The sequence below is a fragment of the Cavia porcellus genome, unplaced genomic scaffold, assembly GCF_034190915.1.
Source record: "Cavia porcellus strain 051 isolate PalLab524CR breed Dunkin Hartley unplaced genomic scaffold, mCavPor4.1 scaffold_28, whole genome shotgun sequence".
NCBI classification, from domain to species: Eukaryota; Metazoa; Chordata; class Mammalia; order Rodentia; family Caviidae; genus Cavia; species Cavia porcellus.
Window position 1 is genome coordinate 28,691,161 of NW_026947511.1, and position 25,340 is coordinate 28,716,500.

Below are 25,340 nucleotides of genomic sequence, written 5' to 3' on the forward strand. Positions count from 1 at the left end.
TTGTGGTGGTGCTTACAAGATCACAATTTGTCAAAACGTACAGAACTGTAGGCTGAAAAGTATATATTTTACTTACATAAATGATACTTTGATTAAATACATAGTTACCTTTTGGTATCCATGGAGGACTAGTTGCAGGAATCTCACAGATACTAAAATTCTAGGATGCTCAAATAGCATAGTACTTGCATATTACCCATGTACATCCTCTTGCCTACTTTAAATTACCTCTAGATTATTTGTAACATGTAATACAATGCAAATGCTATGAAATTTGCTGTTACTCTGTATTATTTAGGCCCCTGACCCCCTGTCAGGAACAGAGCCACACAGCAGGAGGGAGAACAAGCAAAGCCTCGGCTGTATTTGCAGTCACTTCCAATCATCCACATTAGCAGAGAGCTTCGACTGCACAGAGAACATAATAAATCAGTTGCTTGCAGACTCATATCAAAACCCTGTCAGTGAGTGGCAAGTGACAATTAGGCTGCATCTGGTAACAGCTATCTAGTGTCAAGTGAGCCAACACGCTTCAATTGTACAGCTGCATGTGGTTGTAGGCATTAAGTCACAATCCAGTATTCCGGTCTGCATGTGACCTGCCCATTATGTTGTTCACCACTTCTGGCCGGTACCTCTTTCCCACACCCCATGTGTCTCAGTCACAAGCCAAAACGAGTACAAAACATTGCTGGTGAGGTACTTTAAAAAAGAGGCAAGACCCACTGATGACAACAGAAGACTAAGATTGTCAACAAAAGAAATCTGCATTCGAAAGAAAATACCAACAGTTCTTCTTAAATTATGGGTTCACTGAAACAGGCGACCCATATTCTCCAAGCCCTCTGTGTATATAAGGTGACTTCTGTCCAACAAAGCCTTAAAACCTTCAAAACTGCTTCACCACAAGGACACCAAGCAGCCTGCATTAAAAGACAAGACTTTGGAGTTTTTCAAAACAAATAAACATGACCCTGAAGAACAGAAGCAACAATGAAGGTACCACTTCATCAAATGTATCATCAGTACTGAGAGCACACTCTTAGTGTCTGACCACATTGCTAAAGCTAAGAAGCCCTTCACCCCAGTCTGCTGAAAAAAAAAACATTTGTCATCAACTTTTAGGAGGCTGCATGTTCTTCATGTGGCCAGCACCCTAACTAAATTGATGAAATGGCAGAGGACAGTGAGGCACAATTGTTAGACAGGAGTAATGAATGCATCACGGTGGTCCACAATCCAAGCAGATAAGTCTACTGAAGTCAACAAGGCCACAATACTTGTTTTGTTGTTATACTTTTCAGGAAGATGTGCGTGATAATATATTACACGCACTTTTGTTGCCAACCAAACTGTAGAACTATTCAAGTCTCTAAATGACTAGGACTCATGAAATGGAAGTGGTCATTGTGTGTCAATATCTGCACAGACAGAACAGCTGCCAGGACTGGATGACACTCTGGTTTCATAAAATGACTTGAAGAGGTCCCTTCTGAATGTGAGTCTACGCATTGTCATCCACATGGAAATGGTGGCTAGCCAAAAAATTTCACCTGAACTTAATGACATTTTGTAGGATATGATTTAAATAATCAACCACATTAAAGCATGCCCTCAACTCATGTCTGTACATGCAACTCTGGGAGGAAATAGACACACAGCACATGTCTCTTGTTCTACATAGAAGATGGCTTTTCAAAGATAAATCACTTTGGGCAGAGTTTCTGAGTTAAGGGACCACTTCAGAGATTTCCTTTGGAAAAACAATTACCATCTACGGCATATTTCAGTGTTTTCAGAATGGGTTATAAAACTTGCTTATGTGACATATTCAACCTGCTCAATGAACTTAATCTGGCACTTCAGAGGAGAGTGACAACTGTGTTCAGGTCAGCAGACAAAAGGGCTGCACTCAAAGAAAACCCGGAATTACAAGCACCTCAAATGAATGTTGGGACTTTTGACCTGTTTCCAAAATTAGTAGAGACTTTGAAAGAGCCTGAGCCAGGGTCTTTTTCCTCCCAGTTGGTACATGATCACTTATCTGTTTCAAAGGAGTTTGAGTGCTACTTTCCAACCATAAAAGGTCTCAGAACTTGTAGGAACTGTTCTGCAGCCCATTTCTGAATAAGGCAGGTGGGTCAACTTTGTGTATGCCAGAAGATCAATTGCTTGAAATCACAAATGACACCCCAGATTAAAGTCAAGGCAGAATATCCTGAGATTGTCACAAAAGCATTAAAAAATCTGCTTCCAGGTCCAACATTCTGTCTTTGTGAAGCAGGGTTTCCTGTAGTGAGAGCAAGCAAAGTGAGATTACAGAGTAGACTGGACATAAGCAACACACTTCCATCTAGTTATAAAAAGACAAGCTCAGGTCTCACATGGATTCTGGATGATGGTGAGTTGTATTTTTATCTCATAATATATTACAATGTAATAATAATAGAAATAAAGTGCACAATAAATGTAATGCATTTGAATTATCCTGAAAATACCACACTTCCCTCCAACCAAGTCTGTGGCAAAATTGCCTTCCAGGAAATGGTCACTGGTGCCCAAAGGGCTGGGGACCACTGACTTAGAGAATAACAGCAAAAAAGAAAGTCTGTGCATGTTCAGTACAGGCACAAAATTTTTTTCCCAAATATTTTCTGTCCTTGGTTGGTTAAATTCAAGGACGTCTTCTATTTGCTTCTCAGCCCTTGGAGTTTCTGGACCTTGAGAGAGAAGTGACCATTTAAATCCTAAGTAAGAACAGGCGTGTGATTGCTGAGCAAGGTGCCACATGACTGTAATTCCAGCACTGGGGAGGCTGAGGCTGAAGTGGGAGGATCACAGTGAAGCCAGCCTGGGCTACACAATGAGTTCAAGACCAGCCTGAAGTGCACAGTGAGCCTGACAAAAAGAGCAGGCCTGTGATATTTCCTGCCCTTGGTTGGTTGAGTTCAAGGATGCTGAAACTGTAGATACGAGGCATTGGCTGTGAAAAAGTTCAAGGCACAGGGGACTCATCCAGGAAGCTTGCTAAAATGCAAGCCTCCAGCTCAGATTCTATTTTCAAAGCTCTTGAATATTCTGCAAATATGCATTGTAACCAAAAGCCCTTCAGTCCTGGTATTGGCCACCTGGGACCCACCTTTCAGGAAATACTGCAGAAGCCGGGGGACACACGATTTGTGGAGACTGGCCAACACCAGCTGGCCCCAGGCCGCTCTAACCGTGATGCTGATACCAGGTACAAAGGTGAATACTAGCGTCTGGTTCTTTTCCTCTTATCAAGGACTAGGACAGGCCCACCATGGTTCCAAAAAGGAGTGAGAAGAAGGCAAGCATAGGGGACAGAAGGGAGCTGCTTCCAGGACTCTTATCTCTTTATCTTCTATCCCACAGCAGGTGCAGCAGAGTACATGGGGAAGCCCCAGAAGAATTCTGACTCCACCCACAAACAGCTGGGTCAGGAGCAAGCCACTTGTATTCTTCCCAGCTCCAACATCTGCACAATATTTTTTTTGTTTTGTTTTTTGTCTTTTTCCTTTTTATCGGTACCGGGGATTGAACTCATGACTGCCTGCTTGCAAGGCAAGCGCTTATGCCGCTGAGCTAAATCTCCAGCCCCAACATCTGCACAATAGAGGAAAACTCCCACCTACACGACAGAAGTGACAGACTGAACACCTGCACGGGCATGTGGTGGCACACATCTGTAACCCCAGCTACTCAGGAGGCTGAGGCAGGAGGACCACAGGTTTGAAAGCTAACCTGGGCAACTTAGTGAGACACTCTTTCAAAATGAAAAATAAAAGATGTGAAATAAAAATAAAATAAACATGACATAGAAGCATAAAGTTACTCGGATTTCATATAGTAAAAACAGGTAAATAAAAGGCAGAAGGCACAGTGAGCTGTAAAGCACCTTGGGTTCCCTGCCCAGTACCACACACACATACACACACAAATTGAGCTTTAGTTTCCCTAACTTTTGTGTAATATCACCTGTGTCATACGGTTGGGATGATGATTAAATGAGTCAGAACTGGCAAGGCATTTGAAATAGTGCCTGGCATTTAATAAAAGCAAGGCAGAGGCCAAAAGCAAAGAGGAATTAAAAGACAGGATGCTAAATGGCTAATTCTCTGCTAAACTGGGCTGGTAGCACAGTCTGGGTCACGAAAGGGAACAGAGAGAGTCGAGTGTGATAGTGCCCACCTGTAATTCCAGCCCCCCAGGAGGCTGAAGCAGGAGGATCATAAGTTCAAGCCCAGGCCAGACAACTTAGAGAGACCTTATCTCAAAATAAAAAGTAAAAGCCAGGCAAGGTGGTGCACACCTGTGATCCCAACACTTGGCAGGCTGAGGCAGGAGGATCACTGAGCTCGAGACCAGCCTGAGCTACAAAGTGAGCTCAAGTCCAGCTCAAACTGCATAGTGAGACCCTGTCTCAAAAAACAAAACAAAACAAACAAACAAATAAATAAATAAATAAGGACTGGGGATGTAGCTCAGTATTGGGTGGGTAAGGCTGTCCAAGAACATAAACCTAGGCTCGCTTGAGGTGGGAAGCTAAGGCCAAGACACTGCAGAAAACCTGGACTTTGGACTATTTTCTGTAACAGGGAAAATTTACTTTTTCATGATTAGAAAGCTACTTTGTCACTGCCTGTACACTGAAGATTTTAAAGCAAAAATCTCCCCACAGCTTCGGAAATCACAGATCTGTCCTTACTCGGGGCTTATGTCATCACTTGTTTGAAGGTCCGGAAACCCAAGGGCTGAGAAGTGAACAAAGCATCCCTCTAGGGTTGGTCACATGTGACAGAAGCAAGAATGACCCCTCAGATGACACAGCCTCAGGCCCGGACACAGATGAGGGTCTACAATGAGGGTGTCTTGCTGATGGCCCCAAGATCACTGGCTGGAGGATAAGGGAAGTCAGGCTGGGGCCCCTGAGAAGCTGGAGAGGCCCAGATGAGCATCAGGCCCTCAAAGAAAAAGAGCCAACTTGGGGAGCTCAGGGGTAGCAGCAGAAGGGGGCCCCTGGCTCAGGGGACAGGAAGAGCAGCCCAGTGCTCTATGAAAGCATCTAGGAGACAATGTTGGAGAGGTGAGGGGCGGAGAGAACAGCAGCTTCAGCTTGGGCTCGGGGTTTCCCAAGGCCAAAGGGAGAAGTCATTTCTAAGGGGACAGATCCCAGAGAAGGGCAAGTGGGTCTATAGCTCTGGTTATAGGAATGGGAGGCACAATTCTAGCTCTGGCCGCAGCTGGGAAGCTCTGCAGGGCAGCTCTCCTGGGGAGGCTGGAGGAGCAGGCCGGGCTGGCCAGGGCCACCTACCTGTGTGCCTACCAGAGGCCAGCGGATCTCCTACTCTGCAGGAACACGGCTGTGGCTTGGGGCAGCCCTCCCAGCAGGCCTGCACGCATGGGAAGAGAACCCTGCAGAAGGGGAGAGGCCAGAGAGACCCCCAGCTCTCCTAGGGAAGGGGCTTACGGAATGAGCCGCCTGCCTTGCATCTTACCTTCATCTTCTACAGTAGCAGGTGGAAGGGCTGAGGGTGGCACTCAGTGCTTGGCACCAGTGAGGCCCTAGGCGCAATCCCCAGGGCCAAAACAAAAGAGAAAGAATTTGGGAGCAGGTGTTCTTTCCCCAACATTCATTCTCATTTAGTTTTATGAATAATATGTTCATTGAAGAACATTTTTTAAAATGCAGAATAATATTTTCTGATTCTCATTTGCATCCTGTTTACTTTATTCCATTCTTCTCTGCTGTATTGGCATCTTACTATATTATAGGCCGGAATTCTTGTTTTTTCCAATTCGTTGACATAGGAGCATGTGCCAGTGTTTATCCAACTACAGAATGAAGTGTCATGCACCGTTGTTCACAGCTACATTAATGACATGGGACAGCTTGACAAAATGCATTTATGCCACTTCCTAGTGCTGAATGTTTAGCTGCTGCTCACTGCTTGCTATCTTGCAGGAGAACCATAGTTAGCTATATCGTCTGTCGTTCAAGGCCCAGTTTCAGTCCCACCTCCTCTGAAAAGCTTTCTCTGACAATTGCAACACCCAGCAATATCTCCTTCCCGAGGACTACGACAACCCGTGATTATCTGACATAGCTTAGCACACAGTCATGCGTCACTCTCTGCTCTCTGTCTCATGGGTGTTGTCTCAGGTCCAGAACTCTACTGCACACATCCCTGGCAGCTCCCCAGAACGCTGCACTCGACAGGTACCTAATATGCACTGGTTTCCTAAAAGCCCAGACCCCTTAGACTGTATGAGCCTGCTCAGCTCTGCTTTGCAAAGCCAGGACTGTAGGAGCCCACAGAGGCCCAGTCTGATATTTTGCTTCTTTTCTGCTCACTATAAAAAGTTCCTCTGCTGTCCAATCCTAACTTTAGTTCACTGTTTTTATTTATTTTTTTATTGGTATGAGGGATCGAACTCATGACCATGGACTTGCAAGGCAGGCACTTATGCCACTGAGCTAAATTGCCAGCCCCTCCAATCCTAACTTTAAAGGCCCAGTCTCTGCCACACAAAAGCCTTGAACTTTGGCCAGGACCACTGTGATTAGAGCTGTCCCAAGGAGACAGCTTCACGACACCGAGGAATGGTGATTACCCCCACCCACCTCCATACCAGGTCTGCACAGTGGGGTGAGACTGGTGCCATACAACTGGGGCTCCAACCCCAGGTGGTCCAGCAGGGCAGCTGAGGCCTGGCTTGACTTCCCTAGGGGGCACACACCTAGGACAACACAGGGCAGCTGGCACAGAAAGCCCTACCTTGGGAACCCCACACCCTTTCCCTGAGAAGGCTGCCTACTCTTTCCCAAAAATGCCTGCCTGGCCCATCGGGGCAAGAGTTTGTAATTTCCAGCCCAAGTCCAGCCTCCCCAGCATGGCCTTCCAGGCTATCTGCCTGCTGGCCCACCCCTCACTGCCTGTCCCATGCTGCAGTGACAAGGGACACCTGTGCCTTCTCTGCTGCCTCCTCCCCAGCGAGCCTCCCCTGCCCCACTCCTCTGCTGCTTGGTCCATGTGGATGTAATGAAGCCACATATGTCCCTTTGTCCTGTGACATCTTAAGATCAGAGTAGGTGGCACGCCACAGGTATTTATTACTTTGTACTATACTTCCTGGTCAAATCAGGGTGCAGCAGGCTCAGCAGAGGCCTCGCTGGCTCACACCTGGAGGAGGTAGGTTTCAGCCATAGAGCATTTAGGGCTCCAGCTTTGGGGGATGAGAAAAAGTTAAAAACAATAGCTGCCCTTTACAGAGCTCCCTGCAAGCCATGTATCTTAGTCACTACCCTGATGAGGCAAGACGCAATCTCCATCCTCATTCATAGGTGAAAAACAGGGTCAGGCAGGTTAAGCAGGCCACTTAGGTACCAGGCTAGGAGGTGGCAGAGTGGAGATTCATACCCAAGCCCCTATCACCCTGGCTGCCTATCAACCACAGTATCAGTATGGCAGAGAGCCCTGAACCCTGAGGTAGGCACAGCCATATTCAGAACCAGTGCAGCAATCCAGAATATTTTACCTAGAGGCCACAGCCAACTGTTCACCAGTCCAAGGATCCCCAAAAGCAGAGGCAATCTTCAAGTCTGTTCACTGGTAGAACAGACGCCTGACTCTCCTTGGCTGAGTGTAGCAAGCACCTCTGTGCTGTTCCTGACACCGCCTTGGGCTTTGGAGTGGGGCAGGGAGGAAGGGGTAAAAGACCACAGGTTCTCTGTCCTCTGGGAACACCGAGTGAGTGGTACGGAGGAGGACAGGAGCAAGGGACAAAGGCCAGGGCTGAGGGCTTCCTGGAAGAGACAGTAACCAAGCCAATCCTGAAAGGTAAGTGTCTCTGTTTCCTGGGCCATCCCCTGATTCAAGAGTTGTTACAGTTGATATATTGTGTCAACATGAGAAGTTTAAAAATTTAACTAAGAGATCAGCAGGAACCAGGATCCTTGCTTTGTAAACATCCTCATACTGGGCAAGAGGAGGGCCCAGAGATTCTGAGAGTGCTACATGTGCCCTGGGGCTCATGGGAGTGGCCCGCACACAACATAAGGAAGGAAGAGAGGTTTATTCTTCCTCCCTTTTGCTCTAGCCACTTTTACTGGCTGCTGCCTTGAAGTGTTGCCCCAGTGCCACGCCACCCTGCCTTGGAGCCAGCTGATAATGGACTGAAACCTCTAGTAACCAAGATACTGGCTGTTCACAGCACCGCTCTAGCTTCCCATCCTCACGGCGTGCCTCTGCTTCAGCAGTACCTATCATGGAAAAATGCTCCTTTGCCAGATACACACTGCTACCTGCCTGTGAAATTCCACCCTGCCTGCCTCAGGCCACCCATCCATCGCACTATCATCCCCAAGGGAGACTGTGCTCTCATCCTCTGGGTCGCCACGACACATCTGTGGCTCTCAGTTAGCACTTTCATTTCAAGGCCACACACACACTCCATGCACACACAGGGAGCTGCAAGGTCTCCCCTGCCACACTTTGTCATAAACAGCTGCTGAACTCAATCAAGCAGGAGCATGCTTTGCCTAAATGCTTCAAGTCTCCACATAACCACCAGGTTAAAATGTTATGACTGATTCAGAGCAAAAGACATATATGACACAATTCAGGGGAAATAGTATAAGGGAAAGGGGCTTTTGACTGAGTGAACCCCAAAGCCCACTCTATCTTCACCCCCCCAATTCCCTCTTCATCTAAAGACTGAGACCAAGGGCTGGGGACTTAGCTCAGCGGCATAAGCACCTGCCTTGCAAGCAGGCAGTCGTGAGTTCAATCCCTGGTACTGAGAAAAAAAAAAAAAAACATAAAGACTGAGACCAGTCACACCTGACAGGCACTACTCATCACAGGGAAATTGTGACAATTCAATGAGGTGACAATCTGGAGGCACTGACATGGCCAGGGCCAACCTGTCACTGCAGCTTGTCCAAGGACACACACACACTGTCATCTCCACTCAAAGGCAGGCAGACAGGCTCCATCACATGGGTTTTTTTCAAAATCATTTGGCCATGAGCCACAGCAAGAAATAATCCTTACACTGGGGCCCAGAATACAAAAAGTATACACAGTTGCCACCACTGCAATAAAAATCCCCTGCCACACTTGTGCTCAGGGCAAAGACGCACCCAGACATTGTTTCTTTCATCTCTTTCTATGTCATTTCAAACCGACTACAAACCATCAACAGGGAGGCCAGAAAAGGCCTGGCCACACTCACCCAGGGTGTCAGAGCCGCTCTCCACCGTCTCGTTGACCTTCCTTGCAACTCTGGCCACGGCCTCACCCATCTTCTTCAGCATGCAGACTCAGGTGTCCTGCTGCCAGCTCCCAGGCTGGTCTGCTGTTCACAAAGGGACCTGTGCCTGGCGAAAACACAGGGCCGTCAAGCACCCACCTGCCAGCCTGAGACACCCCCAGCACCCTCCTCTCCAGATCCCCGGGCTGCCAGGAAGCCCACAGGGAAGGGGCCCAGCCACTCACCTCCTGTCAGGGGACACAGAGCCCAGGCTACATCCAGCTTGGCCTTTGCCGGGACTGACAGGGTAAGGGCAGCTGGGCAGCTGCTTTTCTGGGAGGATCAACATGTATGACCTCACCAGACACTGGGCCCCTGGCTTGAACAGTGGTCAGGCAGGTAGGTGTGAGGACTCAGGTGTGCGCTGGCCTGTGATTCAGCGGGCAGGGTGCTGGGGAGGAGGCGCAACACAACCAGCTGCAGGGAAAGGCACATCCCAGAGCCTCTGAGCCAGTGGCTTATTCATGCAACTCCTCTAGCTCCCCTGTCCTCCCACCCAAATCTGCCAGGCTCCTCTTCCATGGCAGGAAGTAAGGACACCTTGGCAAACTGGAGCTGGTGACCTGGCAGGTAAGAAGTCTCTAGGAATTCCCTTCCCATGTGCCAAGAGCAAGGAACGGTTACAGCCTTGGCCTGCAGACCTGATTCTCAGCCTGATGCCGGGGCTAGCTGCAAGAAACGAGGAGGGGCCAGAAATGGAGAAGGAAACTGGATCACTAGGGAGAAGAGGCTTGAAGAAGGGTAAGACAAAATTCTGAGGTGCCAGAGATAAAGTCACAGAAATGTCCCAACTCCCTGTTTACGGAAGAGAAGGAAACTACATCAGGTGGCTAAGTGACCTGGCCAAGGTTGAAGGGAGTAAGAGAGTTTGAAGAAAAGGTCACACCAGCTGCACACCAGCGTTCACTGTAGAAGTCACCCACACAACCAGCAGAAGCACCCCTGGAGATAGGAAAGAACTGACGCCAAGCTCAGTGTCCTCTGACTGTGCCCCAGGCCTGAGTCTCACTTCACAGGCAGCTCAAACTGTTCCAGGGAATTGGCTCCAAGGGCTGAGGGCAGAACAGGAAGGGTAGAGAGGAGGGGCATGGATGGGCACAGAGCACAGGGCTGCTGCAGGCCCGAAGAGAGTGTGGATGGGCTCAGGGGCAGGGCAGGTACCTGCAGAGGCAGTGGTACAGGTACACCATACATCTGTGTTTCAACAAGGAGGCTGACCCTGCAGGGCCAAGACCACACTGCAGTGGGAAGAGACAGCACCTGGAGATGGGCCCAATGGCCAGCTCTGCATTCAGCAGCTGAGAAACCCTGACAGTTTCTTAACTGCTCGGAGCCCAGTTCCTTGATCTGAATAGGAGGAGATCTAGTGACACCTTGCTGAGCTCATACGACTGACCAAAACACAGAGGCCCACCTGGTTCAGAGTCCAGGACATATAAATACTGAACAAATGCCACTGAGAGGACACAGCAGCACACGTGTAATCTACCACCTGTGTAACCCTGAACAAACAACTCAGTGGACTCATCCGAGAGGAATGAGTAGAATTCCCATCTCTCCACCTTTACAAAGTCTTCCCTGATTGCCCCAGCCCCGGGGTTCTCTCCTCTCTCTGAGGTTCAGTAGCACTCAGTGACTCAGCGTAAGTCACTTGTGTTGTTTATGAGCTTTGGTGCACTCATATGCATGTGTGCATACAGCACATTCACACCGCCTCCCACAATGGGCTATGAGCAGATCGATACTGTGCTTCCCCCCCGCCCCCGCCCTCTGCATCACACCAGATACGGGTGCTTAGCAGCCCCCGCAGGAATAATGATGGTCAACAGACAGCACTTGGGTTTCCAAGCTGAGTACCGGAGACCCCTTACAACAAATCCAAGACTCAGTCTAAGTGGGAAAGGGTCATCACTCAAATGCCTCTAAGTGCCAAATGTACAAAGTGTGAAAGATGGGACAGGGAGGATAGCGGGGAACAGGAAAGCCAGTGGCAAAATATAACCCAACACCTTCCCCACGCTGACTTTAAGGCGATCCCCTAAGACCCAGTCACAGCGACGATGCTGCTGGCATCTTGGTAACTGACCTAATCCCTTTATGAATGGGGAAAGTGAGGGCCCAAAAGGGGAAGTGAATGAGTTAGAAGGAAACAAAGAACCCAGGTCTCCTAATTCCCAGCCCAGGATTTTTCCTATCACACCCTGTCCCCTCCTTTCCTCACCTCCAATACTGATCATCAATAATTAGAAGCATCTATTGGGCATCCACTAGGATACGGCATAAGAATGAAAGAGAAAAGAAATATAGAACATAGCTTGACTGCGATTCAGATGAACAACTTTCTGAAGAACAGCACTGAAACCATCCTGGCCTCACAGCAGAGAGGGAGGGGAAAGAAATCACCGGAGTGTCCCTGGTCTGGGCTACCCTGACAGCTGGCTGACTTCAGTCCATCAGACACTCTGCCTGCCGTTCTACTAGCTGCCACCAAGTAGGGTGGTACCTTCGGCCACTGTTGAAGAAAGAGTCCCATTAAAAACCTCACCCATCCTGTGGCAGACACCTAAGGTGTCAGTGGCAGTGGACACGGGATTATGAACAGGAACAGCATGTAAGGTCTGGATGTCAGAAGAGTTCACTAGGAAGAAAGGCTCCATAGCTCCTAGAGGATGTTCTGGGTACATACTGAAGTGCCCCAGATCCCCAAAAGGTGATCCAAACCATTACCTAAAATGTACTGGTAGCCACTTAAAATCATCACCCTTGCTGCATGAGTAAGAACCCACCCTTTCCTCACCTAAAACTACCTCTTCCCCCACAACAAAGAAGTCCTCCCCTGAGTCCAGCTTACAGACCCTCCCCGGGCCACACGACAAAAGCCTGCCTTCTTCCACCAGGGTTGTGAGGAGAAAGGCCAGTGGGTCACATGTTACACAGGACCAATATAAGAAGGGTAAGAAGGGTCCAGACTGAAGGAAGAACTAACTTGGGACACCAGAGGGCTAGAGTGGGCTCCTAAGGCCCCAAAAAGGCACAAACAAGATCATCTACCTTCAGCTGGATGTGGTGGTTTCTAATCCCAGCTACTCAGGAGGCCTAGGCGGGAGGGTAGCAAGTTCTAGGCCAGCCCTAGAAATTCAATGAAACTGTGCCCCAAAATAAGGTAAAGAGGGTTACAGGTGTAGTTCAGAGGAAGAGCTCTTGGGTAGCATGAGACCTTGGATTCAGTCCCTACCAGAAGGAAAGAAGGAAGAAAGTGAGAGAGAAAGAAAGAAAAAGGAAGGAAATTTTAAGACAAGATCATCTGACTAGATTCTTTGATCCTTTCACCCACCCCAAGCCCATCTGGCGGGGGTAGGGGGGGCGACAAAGAAATTTATTTAAGGTCAGGCATGGTGGTTCAGTTTTACAATCCCAGTACTCAGGAGGCTGAGTCAGGAGGACTGCCATGAGTTCAAGGTCAGTCTGAACTTCATAGCAAGACCTAGCTTCCAAATAATAATAATAGTTAATACTAATTTAGGACAAAAGCTGGTGGGGGATAGAGAAAGCTGCCTTCCTTTTTGTCATTGCTGTTTTTGAGAAAAACAAAAAATGTCTGAATCAAACAAGTGACAGAGTCATGGTTCCACCTGGAACTAAGTATAGATCCCTACCCCATGTAGGACTGCTCTGGGGTGAAGGCTCCTGTCCATTAAACAATTTAAGTCAACACATGGTATACCAGTTGTAAGTCAGTACCATCTGAACAATGGGTCCTTGGGCAGTCCCTCCAGGAACCAGACCCCAACCACTAGGACCACCCTACAGGGCTCCTTGAGGTATCTGGTCAAGCCTACAGGCACAGCGGTGGTGGCCGAGAGTCAGAGGACCTCCTAAAGAGGAGAGACAGGAACCACGGCCTCCACATGTCTGATCTGGGCCTGGGCACTGCAGTTAGAAGGCACCTCCTATCCCAAGCCCTGTAGGAGGGCAGGGGGCTTAGGAAATTTCAAGGAAACAACTGCAAATCTCAGAGACCCTTCAACAAGGACCCCATGGCCCTTTTGCACCCCACTTCCTCTTTTCCCAGAGTGTGCTCTGGGGTACACGAAATGCTTAAATCCATCATCTCCCAGGCACCTCCTGTACCACCCGCACTGCAGAGGAAAGGGGACCAGGCAGGCTATGGGCCAGAACACAGAGCAAGCTTCCCACTGGGAGGCAGAATGCTCGGCACATTGGCACAGCAGTGGTGTCAGGCCTAGACAGCCATGGCAGCATGTGACTGGGGGCCTTCCTGTCAAGCCATCCTCTGAGGAGAGCAGAGTTTTGGGAAGTTCTGTACTGTGAAGCAGCCTCATTCATAAAATGGAAATATCACCTTTCTCAACAGCATGATTGTGAAAAGTAACTGATGGTCTCTCCTGAGGAAGGACTCTGTAGACCATTAAGGCTTCCCACATGAAGAGGCTTCAATAAATACGTATCCAAACACATCCAGACAGGAAGCTTGGATATAACTGAAGGCCCCAAAAGATGCTGTTTTGCTTGGCCGGAGCTGGCATTCCGCCTGTTCAGCCAAATCAAGACCTGGATTCAAAGTTGGGTCGGGGGTTAAGCCCTGACCAATGCCCTCTGGTCCTTACCAGCAAGAACACTGTCTTATCTGCAATCCCCACATCTCTGCAGAGGAGCTCCTGCAACACCCTGTCCGCACCAGCTGCTCCTATATTTAGTTACCAGTGTGGTCAGTAGGGAACTTTAGAGCCTGGCAGCGGCTCCGTGCAGCAACCGGAGCCTCTGCGCTGTGCGGAGCCTCTGAGCTGTGCATGCAAGCTGCCCCCAGGTCTGCAGCTGGCCAGGCCTCTCGACCATGTCAATAGGGAGCAAACAGAGAGGTGTTGAGCGGTGGGCTTCCTCCGACCCTAGCACCCTCAATGAGGCCCACTTGAGGCCAGGGCAGCATTGACCCACTTTCCCACCAAAGGAAAAGAACCTACTGGGGCGTGAGCAGGACGGGCCCGCGCCTTGTTTTTGCACCCGGGGATTTGCGGAGCCGCAAACGAGCTCCCTAAACGCGCTTCTTGGCCAGCGCCCCCCAGGTCTGTGCGCGGGCTGGGCCGAGGTCTCCCTCACCCCCAAGTCCGTAACCAGTGGCTCCTGTCGCCGGTCCTCGCATGCCTGGCAGGCGGAGACTGAGAATAAAACAAAGGAGCGTAAACTGGTGACTGCGGGGTGCAGGGTCCCGGGTCAGGGACCAGAGGGTTCCTTTAGGGGGCTCTTCCCTGGGCGGGTGCTTGCATCTCCCCAGAGCGGAAGCAAACCCCTAAAGTGTGGTTTCGGAGACCAAATACACCAGCAGTCTCTCCCAACACTAGCGCCGCCCCCCTCGAGGAACGGCGGCCCCCGGCCCGCAACGCTGCTCGGCTCCCCGCTCCCGAGCTAGGGACCCGGTCGCGCCGCTCGGCCTGGGCCGCGGAGCCGCAGCTGGAGCGCGCCGGCTCGGTTCCACCTGGGGGAGGGGAGGGGAGCCGCAAACATCGGGACACTCCGCTCTGCCTCTCCCCCAGCCCCTGCAAGGCCAGGCCGCAGACCACGTTTACAGCGCGGGGCACGAAGCGCGTGCGGCTCCACTTACGGCGACAATGCCTCCTAGCGCCCTGTGCTGCGCACTCTCGCTCCCTCGGCCGGCGGTGGCGCCCCATGCGAGTTCCCAGATGCGGGGCGGGGCGCAGGGGGCCGAAGGCGCTGCCTCAGGGCCGCTCGACCAATCGTCGCTTCGGAATGGGCGCCGCGGCAGGGTGGGCTCCTGGGTACAACCAATCAGCGAGCCGCTCCGCACGCGCGCTCCCGAAAGTAGGGAGGAACCGCTTTGTGCGCGGCTTCTAAAGCGAAAATGCTAGGGTGTTGGGGATGTTGACCTGAGTCTGCAAAGCGCTCCAGGGTCGTAAGGCTCTGGTGTGGTTTTCGGCAGAAAATGGAGCTTAGTCAGGTTGAGAGTACTTTGAAAAGTGTGCAGATGAAGCAGGTGGAGAACTTTTGATATGGCACCCTGGGGCGCCCACTCAAGTGTTTATAGAAATTCTAGCAAGTTACTTAACCATCTCTGGAATCCAGTATTCCCATCTATAAAATAGGAAGTGAGGGAGGCCGGATGTAGTGCCGCGCGCCTGAAATCCTAGCACTCAGGAAGCTGAGGCAAAAGGATCGCAGCAAGCTGGAGGCCAGCCTGGGCTACAAAGCGAGTTCAAAGCCAGCCTGGACTATGTCGGAAGACCCTGTCTCAAGGGGGGGAAAAAAAAAAGCCAAAAAAATAAAAAAATAAAAAGGGGAGGAGGGGGACTGGGGATTTAACGCAGCGGCACAAGTGCCTGCCTCACAAGCACAAGGTTGTAAGTTCGATCCCGGGTTAAAAATAAATAAATAAATAAAAATAAAAAAGGCACTGCCGTTTATAGACACATACTTCGAAAGCTTATTGTGGAGACTGTGTGGAGCACTTAGTCCTGAAATGTAACTGCCTCCCTGTCTTCCTTTAAGGAAGATTCCCTATAACCTTAACTAATTATGTGGGAAGACAAAGGAAATAGGACCCCGCCTCAACTGTTGATTGTAACAAACTTGTTAGAGGCTTTATAAGCACAAACATAAATTAAATATGTATAGGTTTGGAGATGGGTGTTTTCTGGGAGGTTTGTTTCCGCTTTGGGGATTTAGGATTTATTTGTTGGCTGGTCCTAAGGGTTGAACCCAGACTCTTCATACTGATTTACATCCCTAGTGTTTTCATTTTATTTTGTTTTGAGACAGAAACAGTGAAGTTCAGGCTGGCTTGAACTCTACATAGCTCAGGCTGCCCTTGAACTTGCAGTGATCGTGCTGGCTCAGTCTCCGTAGGTCTGGGGTGACAGGCATACACCACCATGCCCAGCTCCCACTAAATATATATATAATTTTTTAAAGGCAGTATCTTACTAAGTTTCCCAGGCTAGGCTTGGACTTGTGATCCTCCTGCCTCAGCCTCCCAGGGTGCTGATATTACAAATGTTCAACACTACCACTTTCTAGAGAAAATAATTCAGCTTCTGGAAGCTTGGGCAGTCTCTCAAGGAACACACAGCCCCTTGGGACTTGATTAATGTGATGGGTTGCATTATTCCCCAAAAAACAGTGTTTTAAGAACATATCCTTCAGTACTTCAGAATGTGACTTTACTTGGAATAGAGTCATGACAGATGGGATTAGTTTAGAAGAGGCTATACTGGATGAGGGAGGAGCCTAACCCAGTACAGCTGGCATTCTTAGAAAATAAGAGACAGAGACACAAGAGGCCATGGTGTGGTGACAGAGGCAGAAATATTGGTGAATCTGCAGGTTGAGGAATGCTTGCTTGGCTCCTCTGCAAAGGGACTGTCTTTATTGCCCACATGGTTCAGGCTTCTGGGAATGTGAGAGAACAGGTGTCTATTGATTGAGAGTTCCCAGACTGTGCCAATCTGTTATGGCAACCCAAGGAAATAACCCAGTGCTACAAGATCTGAAACTTTAAACACCAACATGATGCTACATAGAAAAGTCCACCCCGACCACAGTGTGAGGTCATAGTCAACTGCAGGTGCACTAAATCTATTGTGTGAAGATTGCACATGGTGGTGCACCCCTATAATCCCAGCACTCAGGAAGCTGAAGCAGAAGCATCTCTGTGAGTTCAAGGCCAGTTTGGGCTACAAAATGAGTTCAAGTCCAGCCTGAACTACATAGTGAATCCTTGTCTCAAACAAACAAAAACAAACAAAACTATTGTGTAGGGTGTACATGAAACACTCAGGAATTTTGTGTTTACCCTTTGGTCCCATCTCAAGATCTGTCATTTGGTATAATTTCAAATTTAACAAAAATATCTGGGGACCAAAAAGACTTTTGGTCCCCAGCACAGAGAATGAGAAATTTCATAGTGTGTATTTCAAAACTGATTGTTTTGCATGCAAGTCTCCCAAGCCTTGAAGGACACAAAATGAGTGAAACACAGACTCTGCCCTCAGTGGGTTACCAGTTGAATGGAATCCCCAGATGCCAACTTGTGCCTTCTGGGAAGGCAGCTGAGGTTTCTCACAACCTGCCACTCCCTCCTTCCCAGATATGTACCAAGCTTCAGATATAAGTGACAAATGGACAGAGGCACAGTCTACCCATTTCTTACTCTGGGCAAGACAGACACTAATACCTCCATTTTACTTAAAACCAACCTTTGGGTCTCTGGCTCAGTGGTAGAGCTCTTGTCTAATGTATATGAAGCCCTGGGTTTGCATTTCTAGGCAATGCAAAACAAACAAGCCTTACATTTTGGCCAACTTCTGCATGCAGATGTTTTCTTTCCCTTGCTGAGCTACACAAGGTTTCTGTGCACATCCTGAGGGCTCAGCAAATGCTGCTGACTGCTGACTGATGGCCCCAGCCTGCGGTTCCCACATTCATGCTTTACCACACCCAGCCCCCATCCCAGGAAGTTTATCCTGACCCTTCCAACCCCATGTGGACAAAACTCCTCCCCAGCTAAAGGGTCACCACTTCTATGCCTCCTGTGCCTGCCTCTCAGAGCACTTACTGCTCGGCACTTGGAACTACACCATCTCTGCCCAAGTGTTTGCCATCAGTCCAAATACCAGAGCTGGATACAAGTACTGATGTCATATTTGTGCATAGTAGAATACCCCAAGACTTAAAAGCAGCTTGAAACAACAACTACTTATTTAATTCATGGCTTCTGGGGGCATTGTTTTAAGTAGGGGCTCTCTGGGAAGCTGTTCCAGCCTGAGATGGATTCCCCAGTGCATCTGGGGTCAGTTGCCAGGCAGCCAGCAACCTCTGCTTCTTGCCCTCAACGAGGCAAGTGGGCCACAGACCTCTGATCTTCCAGTGGGAACAGCTCATTCACATAGTTTCGAGTGTACCTCCTTGAAAGATCCAGGCTCCAAAGAGGCGCTTCTTCATTTTTACAGTGTATGGACAAAACCAAATCACAAGCTGCAGAGAGCCTGAGGATGGGGGTAGGAAGAGAATTGGGCTCAAGTTCCTGTCTCCACCATGGCTCAGTAAATAACTCCACAATATCATGCACACAGTGACCACTCAGTAAATAATGACAATTGTGAATCTTTTGATTGCAATGTGTATTGCTCCCTGCAAAGCAATTGTGGCCCTTAATCCTGATACATCAACTTCACTGGATTGAAAAATGCCTGGCAGATTAGTATAGAATGCTCCTGGGTGTGTCTGGGTAGATCTTGGAAGTAAGGCCTTGAATGTTTTGATCTCTTGTGCCCACCCCTCTCTGGCCTTCGCCCCCCTTCTGCCTCCCACCACCATGTAGGAAATAGCCTCGTTCCACAGCACCCTCCCACTCTGATGGTCCTCCCTTGAGAGCCAGCTGACCCGGACATCTGTGCCTCCTGTGCCTCCACCTGGGACTGCATCTCTGCCCAGAGCTGGGTTACTCACAGCTAGGAACTGGGGATGGGTGTCCCACAGTAGAAAGCAGTTGAAGAGGATTTCTTCTGTTTCTCCTCCTCCTCCTCCTCCTTTTTTTGAGACGGAGTCTCACTATGTAGTTCAAACCAGCTTTGAACTCACTGTGGAACCCAACTGGCCTCAAACTCATAGTGATCCTCCTGCCTCAGCCTCCTGAGTGCTGGGGTCACAGGTGTGTGTCATCACACCCAGCAAGAGGATTTCTTCTTGAAGTCCCTTTTCAAGAAGACACAGCCAAAAAAAAAGACACAGCCCAATACAGGGTGCCCACGCTAAGCACTTCAGCACTTGCAAAATGAGAAAGAAACAGTCAATCACTCTCAAGGTGGCACTTCTGCTGTACTGTGGGAAGTAAGATTTGCCCAAAAGTGATTTTTTTAAAAAAAGTATTTTGAAAGCTTCAACCATTGTCAGGCTCTTTCCAATTTTACCAGATCTCAGCTCCATCTGGTGGTGAATTTGAGTTACTACCACAGGCTTAGAGATCCTGCTCAGTCTGCACATTTTCCTCGACTCGGGATGCAGCGCCATCTCCTGGGTTCCTTGAAACAGGCAGGATGGGTCACTGATAGCAGAGAAATCAGCACACCCTGCAACTCAGCGACCCACAGCCCTGCAAGGGTTTGCGAGCACATTCTGCGTACCTTCTTTTCTTCTTTCTTCTCTTGGTATTGGAGATTGAACCTGGGGCCTTCACTCTGAGCTCCATCCCCGGCCCTTTTTGTTTGTTTTTGTTCATTTGTTGTTTTAAGACAAGTTCTCTCCATTATTCAAATTAGTCTTGAACTCACTATGTAACCCAGGCTGGCACTGAATTTATAATCCTAGGACGAGATTTAGCTCCGTGGCATAAATTTCTGCTTAGTAAGCACAAGGTTGTGAGTTTGATCCCCGGCACAAAGCAAAACAAAACAAAGCAGAATTTATGATCCTCTTGCCTCTCTGAGGTTACAGGTGTACACCATCACCCCCAGCTTCTGCATCCCTCTAAAAATTTTTTTTTCTTTTCAAACAGGGTTTTTTGTTGTTTTATTTTGTTGTGTGTGTGTGTGTGTGTGTGTGTGTGTGTGTGTGTGTGTGTTTGAGATAGGGTGTCACTATATAGTTCAGGCTGGTCTTGAATTTATGGCAATCCTGCCTCAGGCTCCCAAGTGCTGGAATTACAGATGTGCACCACCACACCCAGTCAGAGACAGAGTCTTTCTCCTATCCATTGATTTACTTTTTAACTTCAAGATATTTATTTTAAAAAGAAACATTATACCACCACCACAAAGGGAAACTTTATACTGTTGCAGAATTCAAGAGATCAGAGAGACCAATGTGGGGAAAGGCGGATTTATTTCCCAGATTTTAGATGCACATCAACCCTGCTGAACTCACATCCAAAATGCTGGGCACTAGAACAAAAAAAAGGTTCTAGTTTCATACAGTTGGCAAAAGGGTCTTCAGAAACTGGGGGAGGGGGTAAGCAAGGGTACAGAAGCAAGACAAAGCAAGTAATAACTTATCTTTGAAAGAAAGCAGAGCCTTAGGAATCCTGCAAGAACAAGATGACAGTGGAGAGATGAAAAGTACAACACCACTGAGATTCTACTTCATCTTGGAAAGAATGGCTAGTATCAAGAAACAAATGCTGGAAGGGCTGTGGGGAAAAAGAAATCCTTCTCTGCTGCTAACAGGAGTGTAGACTGGTGCAACCACTCTGAAAATCAGTGTGGAGATTCTTCAGGAGACTAGGATTGGTGATCGCATTTGGTCTCTTCCCAAAATAAAAGATTGTACCACAGTGATTTATATGCCCCCATGCTTATAGAAGCACAATTTGTAATAGCTAGATCTTGGAAACAACCTAAATGCCTATCAACTGAAGAATGGGCAAAAAAGATGTATTTTTATACAATGCTGTACTACTCAGCCATAAAGAACAAAAACTTGAGACTTTAATAGGTAATGGATGCAACTAGAGAGTACATTCCCAAGTGTAATAAATCAGATGCACGTGTAAATTTTGTATTGTCTCCCTAGATGAGCTGAAAGAAATAATATATTATATAAAATATATATAAAAGATAGTTAATATAGTTATACTACTAATTTCTCTTAGTTCATTGAAAAGAAAAGTTTGTATTAATATTATTTGGACAATTAAATGTAGATATCTTGTACTCTGAGTAATTAATTTAAAGATAACAATACACAATGGATTAATCATTTTTATCCTCTAATTATCTTGTTTTGAAATTTTTTTCTTTTTTTTAAAATAAGAACCCAGCCCCTTCCTGTGAGTCAGCACCATTCATGGGCCACCAGAAAGAAAACAAGAAGATGGTCACTTTTTGTGAGTCAACAGCATGCCCCAGCCACGGGGAGGAAAACGGGACACCAGCCCTTTCCTGTGAGATGGCGCCAGTCGTGGGCCACAGGGAAGAGAACAAGAAGCCAGCCCTTTCCTGTGAGTCTTCCAGTCATGGGCCATGGGGAAGAAAACCAGACACCAGCCCCTTCTGGTGAGCAGGCTAGGAAACAAAAAGAATCAAGGTCTCTTCCACCTCCACCCCTGCTGTAAGGGACCGGTTGATCCAGACAAACACAGGCTGTGATGATAACTATCGAAGTAAAATACAATTCAACGCGTGTAGTGTTTAGTGTTTCACTGACTTTGCAGGCCTAAAGCCAGTAATCTGATCATCTATTCAGAGGATAACAGTATGCAATATAGCATCAGTGGGGGATCTCCTTCTGAAGGTGGTGGCCATTGTTAATTTTCTATTATCTTGTTTTAAAATCCTGTATCAGGCTGGAGATTTAGCTCAGTGGCATAAGTACCTGCCAGGCAAGTGCGAGGTCATGAGTTCAATCCCCAGTGCCGCAAAAAAAAAAAAAAAAAAAAAAAAAAAAAAAAAAAAAATTTAAAGCCCTGTATTATTTTCATTGTTTTGTTTTATTCTGTTTTCTCTTGTTTAATTTCATTATATCTGATGACATAGGCAACTATTTTAAAGATAACAAGATATATTATGGTAGTCGTTTTGGGTTTACTATTATCTTGTTTTGAAGTCTTGTACTGCCTCACTGTTTTGTTTATATTGGCTCTATTCTGTTCTATTTTATTTGATTTTACTATGTTTGATAGTATGGGCAGCTATTTTGAAGACACAAGGCATTATGGTAGCCATTGTTGATTTCCTATTATCTTGCTTTGAAATCCTGTATGGCTTACACTGTTTTGTTTTAATTGGTTTTATTCTGCTTCATCTAGCTTGGTTTTATTATCTTTAAAATTAAAAAAAATTTAAATAAATACAATATAAATAAATAAATAAAAGAAAAAATGACATAAACTGTGTTTACAGGACATAGTTCCCAATCTTATCTGATCCAAACAAATGGTTATAATTACAGGGGAGGAATAGAGGAGTTCAAGGAAAATTGCTCTGTAAGTCCCACTCCATTCCCCTTTGATGCTTTTTATAGTACATTTTAATACAGAGCATCACTATCATTAACATTTATCTTGTTATAGTTGGGGGTTGGCTTCCCTATTGGGCAGAGGGAGAATTATAACAAAAGGGAAACAGATTTATGCATCTCCGTGTTGAACCTCAAGCTTCAGTCATGCATAGACTGGTCAGCGTCTGGGGTGACTAGAGCAGGGCTGTCATCTGCAGGGACAGTCCAATCTTGTCAGAGGATCAGCTGGTTCAAGTGATCTGGATCCTGCTGGCTGGTTCACCTGTCTTATGTCATTGGCTTCTGTCAACTGTGGGGAATCTAAGGGACAGTTCCTGTAACTTTAACAGCAGTAGGGTAGACAAGATTACAGTATGAGGCCCTTCCCAGATGAATTCCAGAATTGTTGGATTTTATTTTTTTTAAACCAACACATTTAACTTCAGGTTTAAGGGTGTTTTGGGTCTGTCAGGCTTACGGCTATTCTTTTCTGTACCTAACCATGAATAGTTTGCATGGCTATTTCTAAAGCTTGTATACATCTCCTTGGAGACAATTTCCCTAACTTACAGGGATTTCCTTTAATTTGACCTATGATTGGAGGTGTCCAGCCAAATAGGATTGTATAAGGGAAATACCCCCATTTGTTTGGTGAAGGTGCACTGGGCTTGGAGGAGGACTATGGGCAGGACTTGGTCCCATCTCCAGTAGTTTTGTTGGTAACATTTTCTCACCATTTGTATCCAGTTCATGTGCTCCAGGTTTCCTGGACTCTGTGGCTGGTAAGCTGTGTGAAGTTTCCATTTTATTTTTAACATTTGTGTGAGCCCCTGGACCATCTTGGCTACAAATGCTGGGTCACCAAGGTTGGGCAATCCAAATCTTGGGATGTTGTCACTTAATAGTACCTGAGTTATCTTTTGTGTATTTTCTGCTCAGTTGGGAAAAGTTCTATCCATCCTGAGAAGGTGCTGGGAAGCATCAACATACATCATCAGACTTCCACTCACTCAAGGCAGTTCAGAGGTCTCACAGGGAACTTCCATCATTTCTCCTTGATATGATTGATGTAATTTCCAGATTTCTGGGCTAATCATGTCTTTTTATTTGGATAGTAATTTGGGGTCTTTGGGAGAGGAAGCTCTAGAATGAGGAGCATAGCTAGGGTTCCCGTTTGTGGGGCTGTCATCGGGGACTGCTTTGCTTCCCTGTCTGTCTTTTGGTTTCCTCTGGCTTCTAATGTTCCGATCCTCTGGGGCCCCCTGCAGTATATGATGACCCTTTTCTTGAGGCTAATACAACACGTAGGAGTTATAAAATCATTTTTATATGTCATCTCTTTTCTCCCAGCCAGTAGGAGCCCTCTATCATGTATTTGAAATCAGTATAGATGTTAACCTTTTTTTCTTTTGTCAGCAAAAGAGCCCTTGTCAAGGCTTTTAGTTTTGCCTGCTGGGCTGAGGTTCTGGTAGGCAGACGCTGGGCCTCTATCACCAAGTCAAGACATCATTGCATATCCCGTCTGTTGGACCCTTTTTAGTGTAATCATACCGTTATATGGGGGTGTCCAAGTTTGACTGAGCTGGTCGCTGGGTTAAGAGTGTTTATCGTCTCTAAAGTTATGCAAGAATTTTCACATAAGAGACCCTGATACAAAGTCATCCTCAGATCTGACATCCAATGGTGTCCTCTTTGGTCATTACGGTTATGACTGACTGTGGTACCCAAACGGTCAGTTATTATCCCAAGGACAGCTTGTTAACTTTCTGCATAGAAAGAACAGTGGCAGCAAGTGTTTGAAGCATAGGGGCCATCCTAGGGCCACGAAGTCTGTTGTGATAAGTATGCTGTTGGACTGAAGGAGAAATTAAAATTTTAAATAAAACCTGCCACAAAAGCCTGCAGAAAGAGCCTGCCAAGGATACCTGCCAAGACCAGGCAGACATGTCCATGTCCAGACAAGCCTGATAACAAAACATTTCTTCCATCCTGTAACCCATCTTTACTATTTTTGTATAACTGAGGCCTTACATTGTAACAGGACAATTCTTGCTTTGTATAACCCACACTTTGTATAACTGATTGGTTTACAGTGTAATCTGGAATATTTAAGCTCCCTCAGAACCTGTGATGTCACCCAAATCTCCAATCATAATGCACTAAATCTGCCTCTGTACCTCCCCATTGATCTCCCCATAAAAGCCCCCAAATCCCAGCAAGAGGGGCTCTGACTCTTTGGGAGAGATCCCAGTCAAGCCCACCAGTGGAATAAACTGCCTCCTAAAGCTCCTCAGTGCTTTCTTCCCATATCTGGTCTCTTTTCCACAACAGGACAATGTTAGGATCCCATGACTTGGATTAAGACTCTATGGTCCTTTTTTTGGCCCATGGACATAGAAGGAAGGTTTTGTTATCTGACAGTCCTAAGGTTGGAGCCTGAGTCAGCGCCTTTTTTAACCCGTTTAAATGTTTTCTCATGGTCATATTTCCAGAAGAAGAGCTTCTCTTCTTTGGTGGCTCATTGGAATCATTCACCTTTACTGTCAGTGCTCCAGTTCCATTTAGCCTTTCCATGAGCACATTTAGCTTTTGTCTGCTGTTGTGTCCTTATTTTGTTTCAGCTGGGCTGTTGTTGCATGTTGTTCCTGCAGGGTGTGATTCAGCTGTGTAATCCTCTTTTTGCAAAGGAGGTGAGCTTGCTGAGTAGCTTTGCCTCTGTGTTGTATTGAATTGTCTCTAGGGTTACCTGCACTGGTAGTGTTTGTTCTGTCTGCCATAGCTGTGTTTTTGTGTTCTTGGCCTCCAGTTGTACTTACTCCAGTGACTGTAGAACCTTCTGGTTTTTTTGAGTTGTCTCAGCTTCAGCCTTCATGTGTAGGGCCAGTTTTCTTGATGCTTGTGTTGGCTCCCCTCTGGCATTTGTCTCTGAAGTGCTGGCCTCCTCTTGTAATTGTTGCCTTTGGGTTTTGTCTCCTCTGCCATGTATGCAGAGCCTGTGGTTCATCCTGAGCCCTGCCATGCTGTGCTCGGTTGTCTCCAGCTGT

The 25,340-nt window shown here is 47.3% G+C and overlaps 1 protein-coding gene across 3 annotated transcripts in view; it reads right to left on the reverse strand.

Annotated features, from left to right (window-relative positions):
• Positions 1-15,076, reverse strand: part of Lrrc20 (leucine rich repeat containing 20) — a 69,146-nt gene extending 54,070 nt beyond the window's left edge. Inside the window, exons 1-2 of one of the 3 annotated variants that reach the window (XM_003473732.5) lie at positions 14,954-15,076; positions 9,256-9,400 (exon numbers count right to left, since the gene is read on the reverse strand). In XM_003473732.5, the coding sequence (XP_003473780.1) occupies positions 9,256-9,337 (82 nt within the window). In that variant the 5' untranslated portion in view covers positions 9,338-9,400; positions 14,954-15,076. Of the gene's footprint in view, positions 1-9,255; positions 9,401-9,518; positions 9,717-13,961; positions 14,040-14,953 lie in introns of those variants that run through there. The other 2 variants (XM_013157022.2, XM_013157023.3) reach the window with 2 other exon arrangements.
• Positions 15,077-25,340: the final 10,264 nt, after the last annotated feature.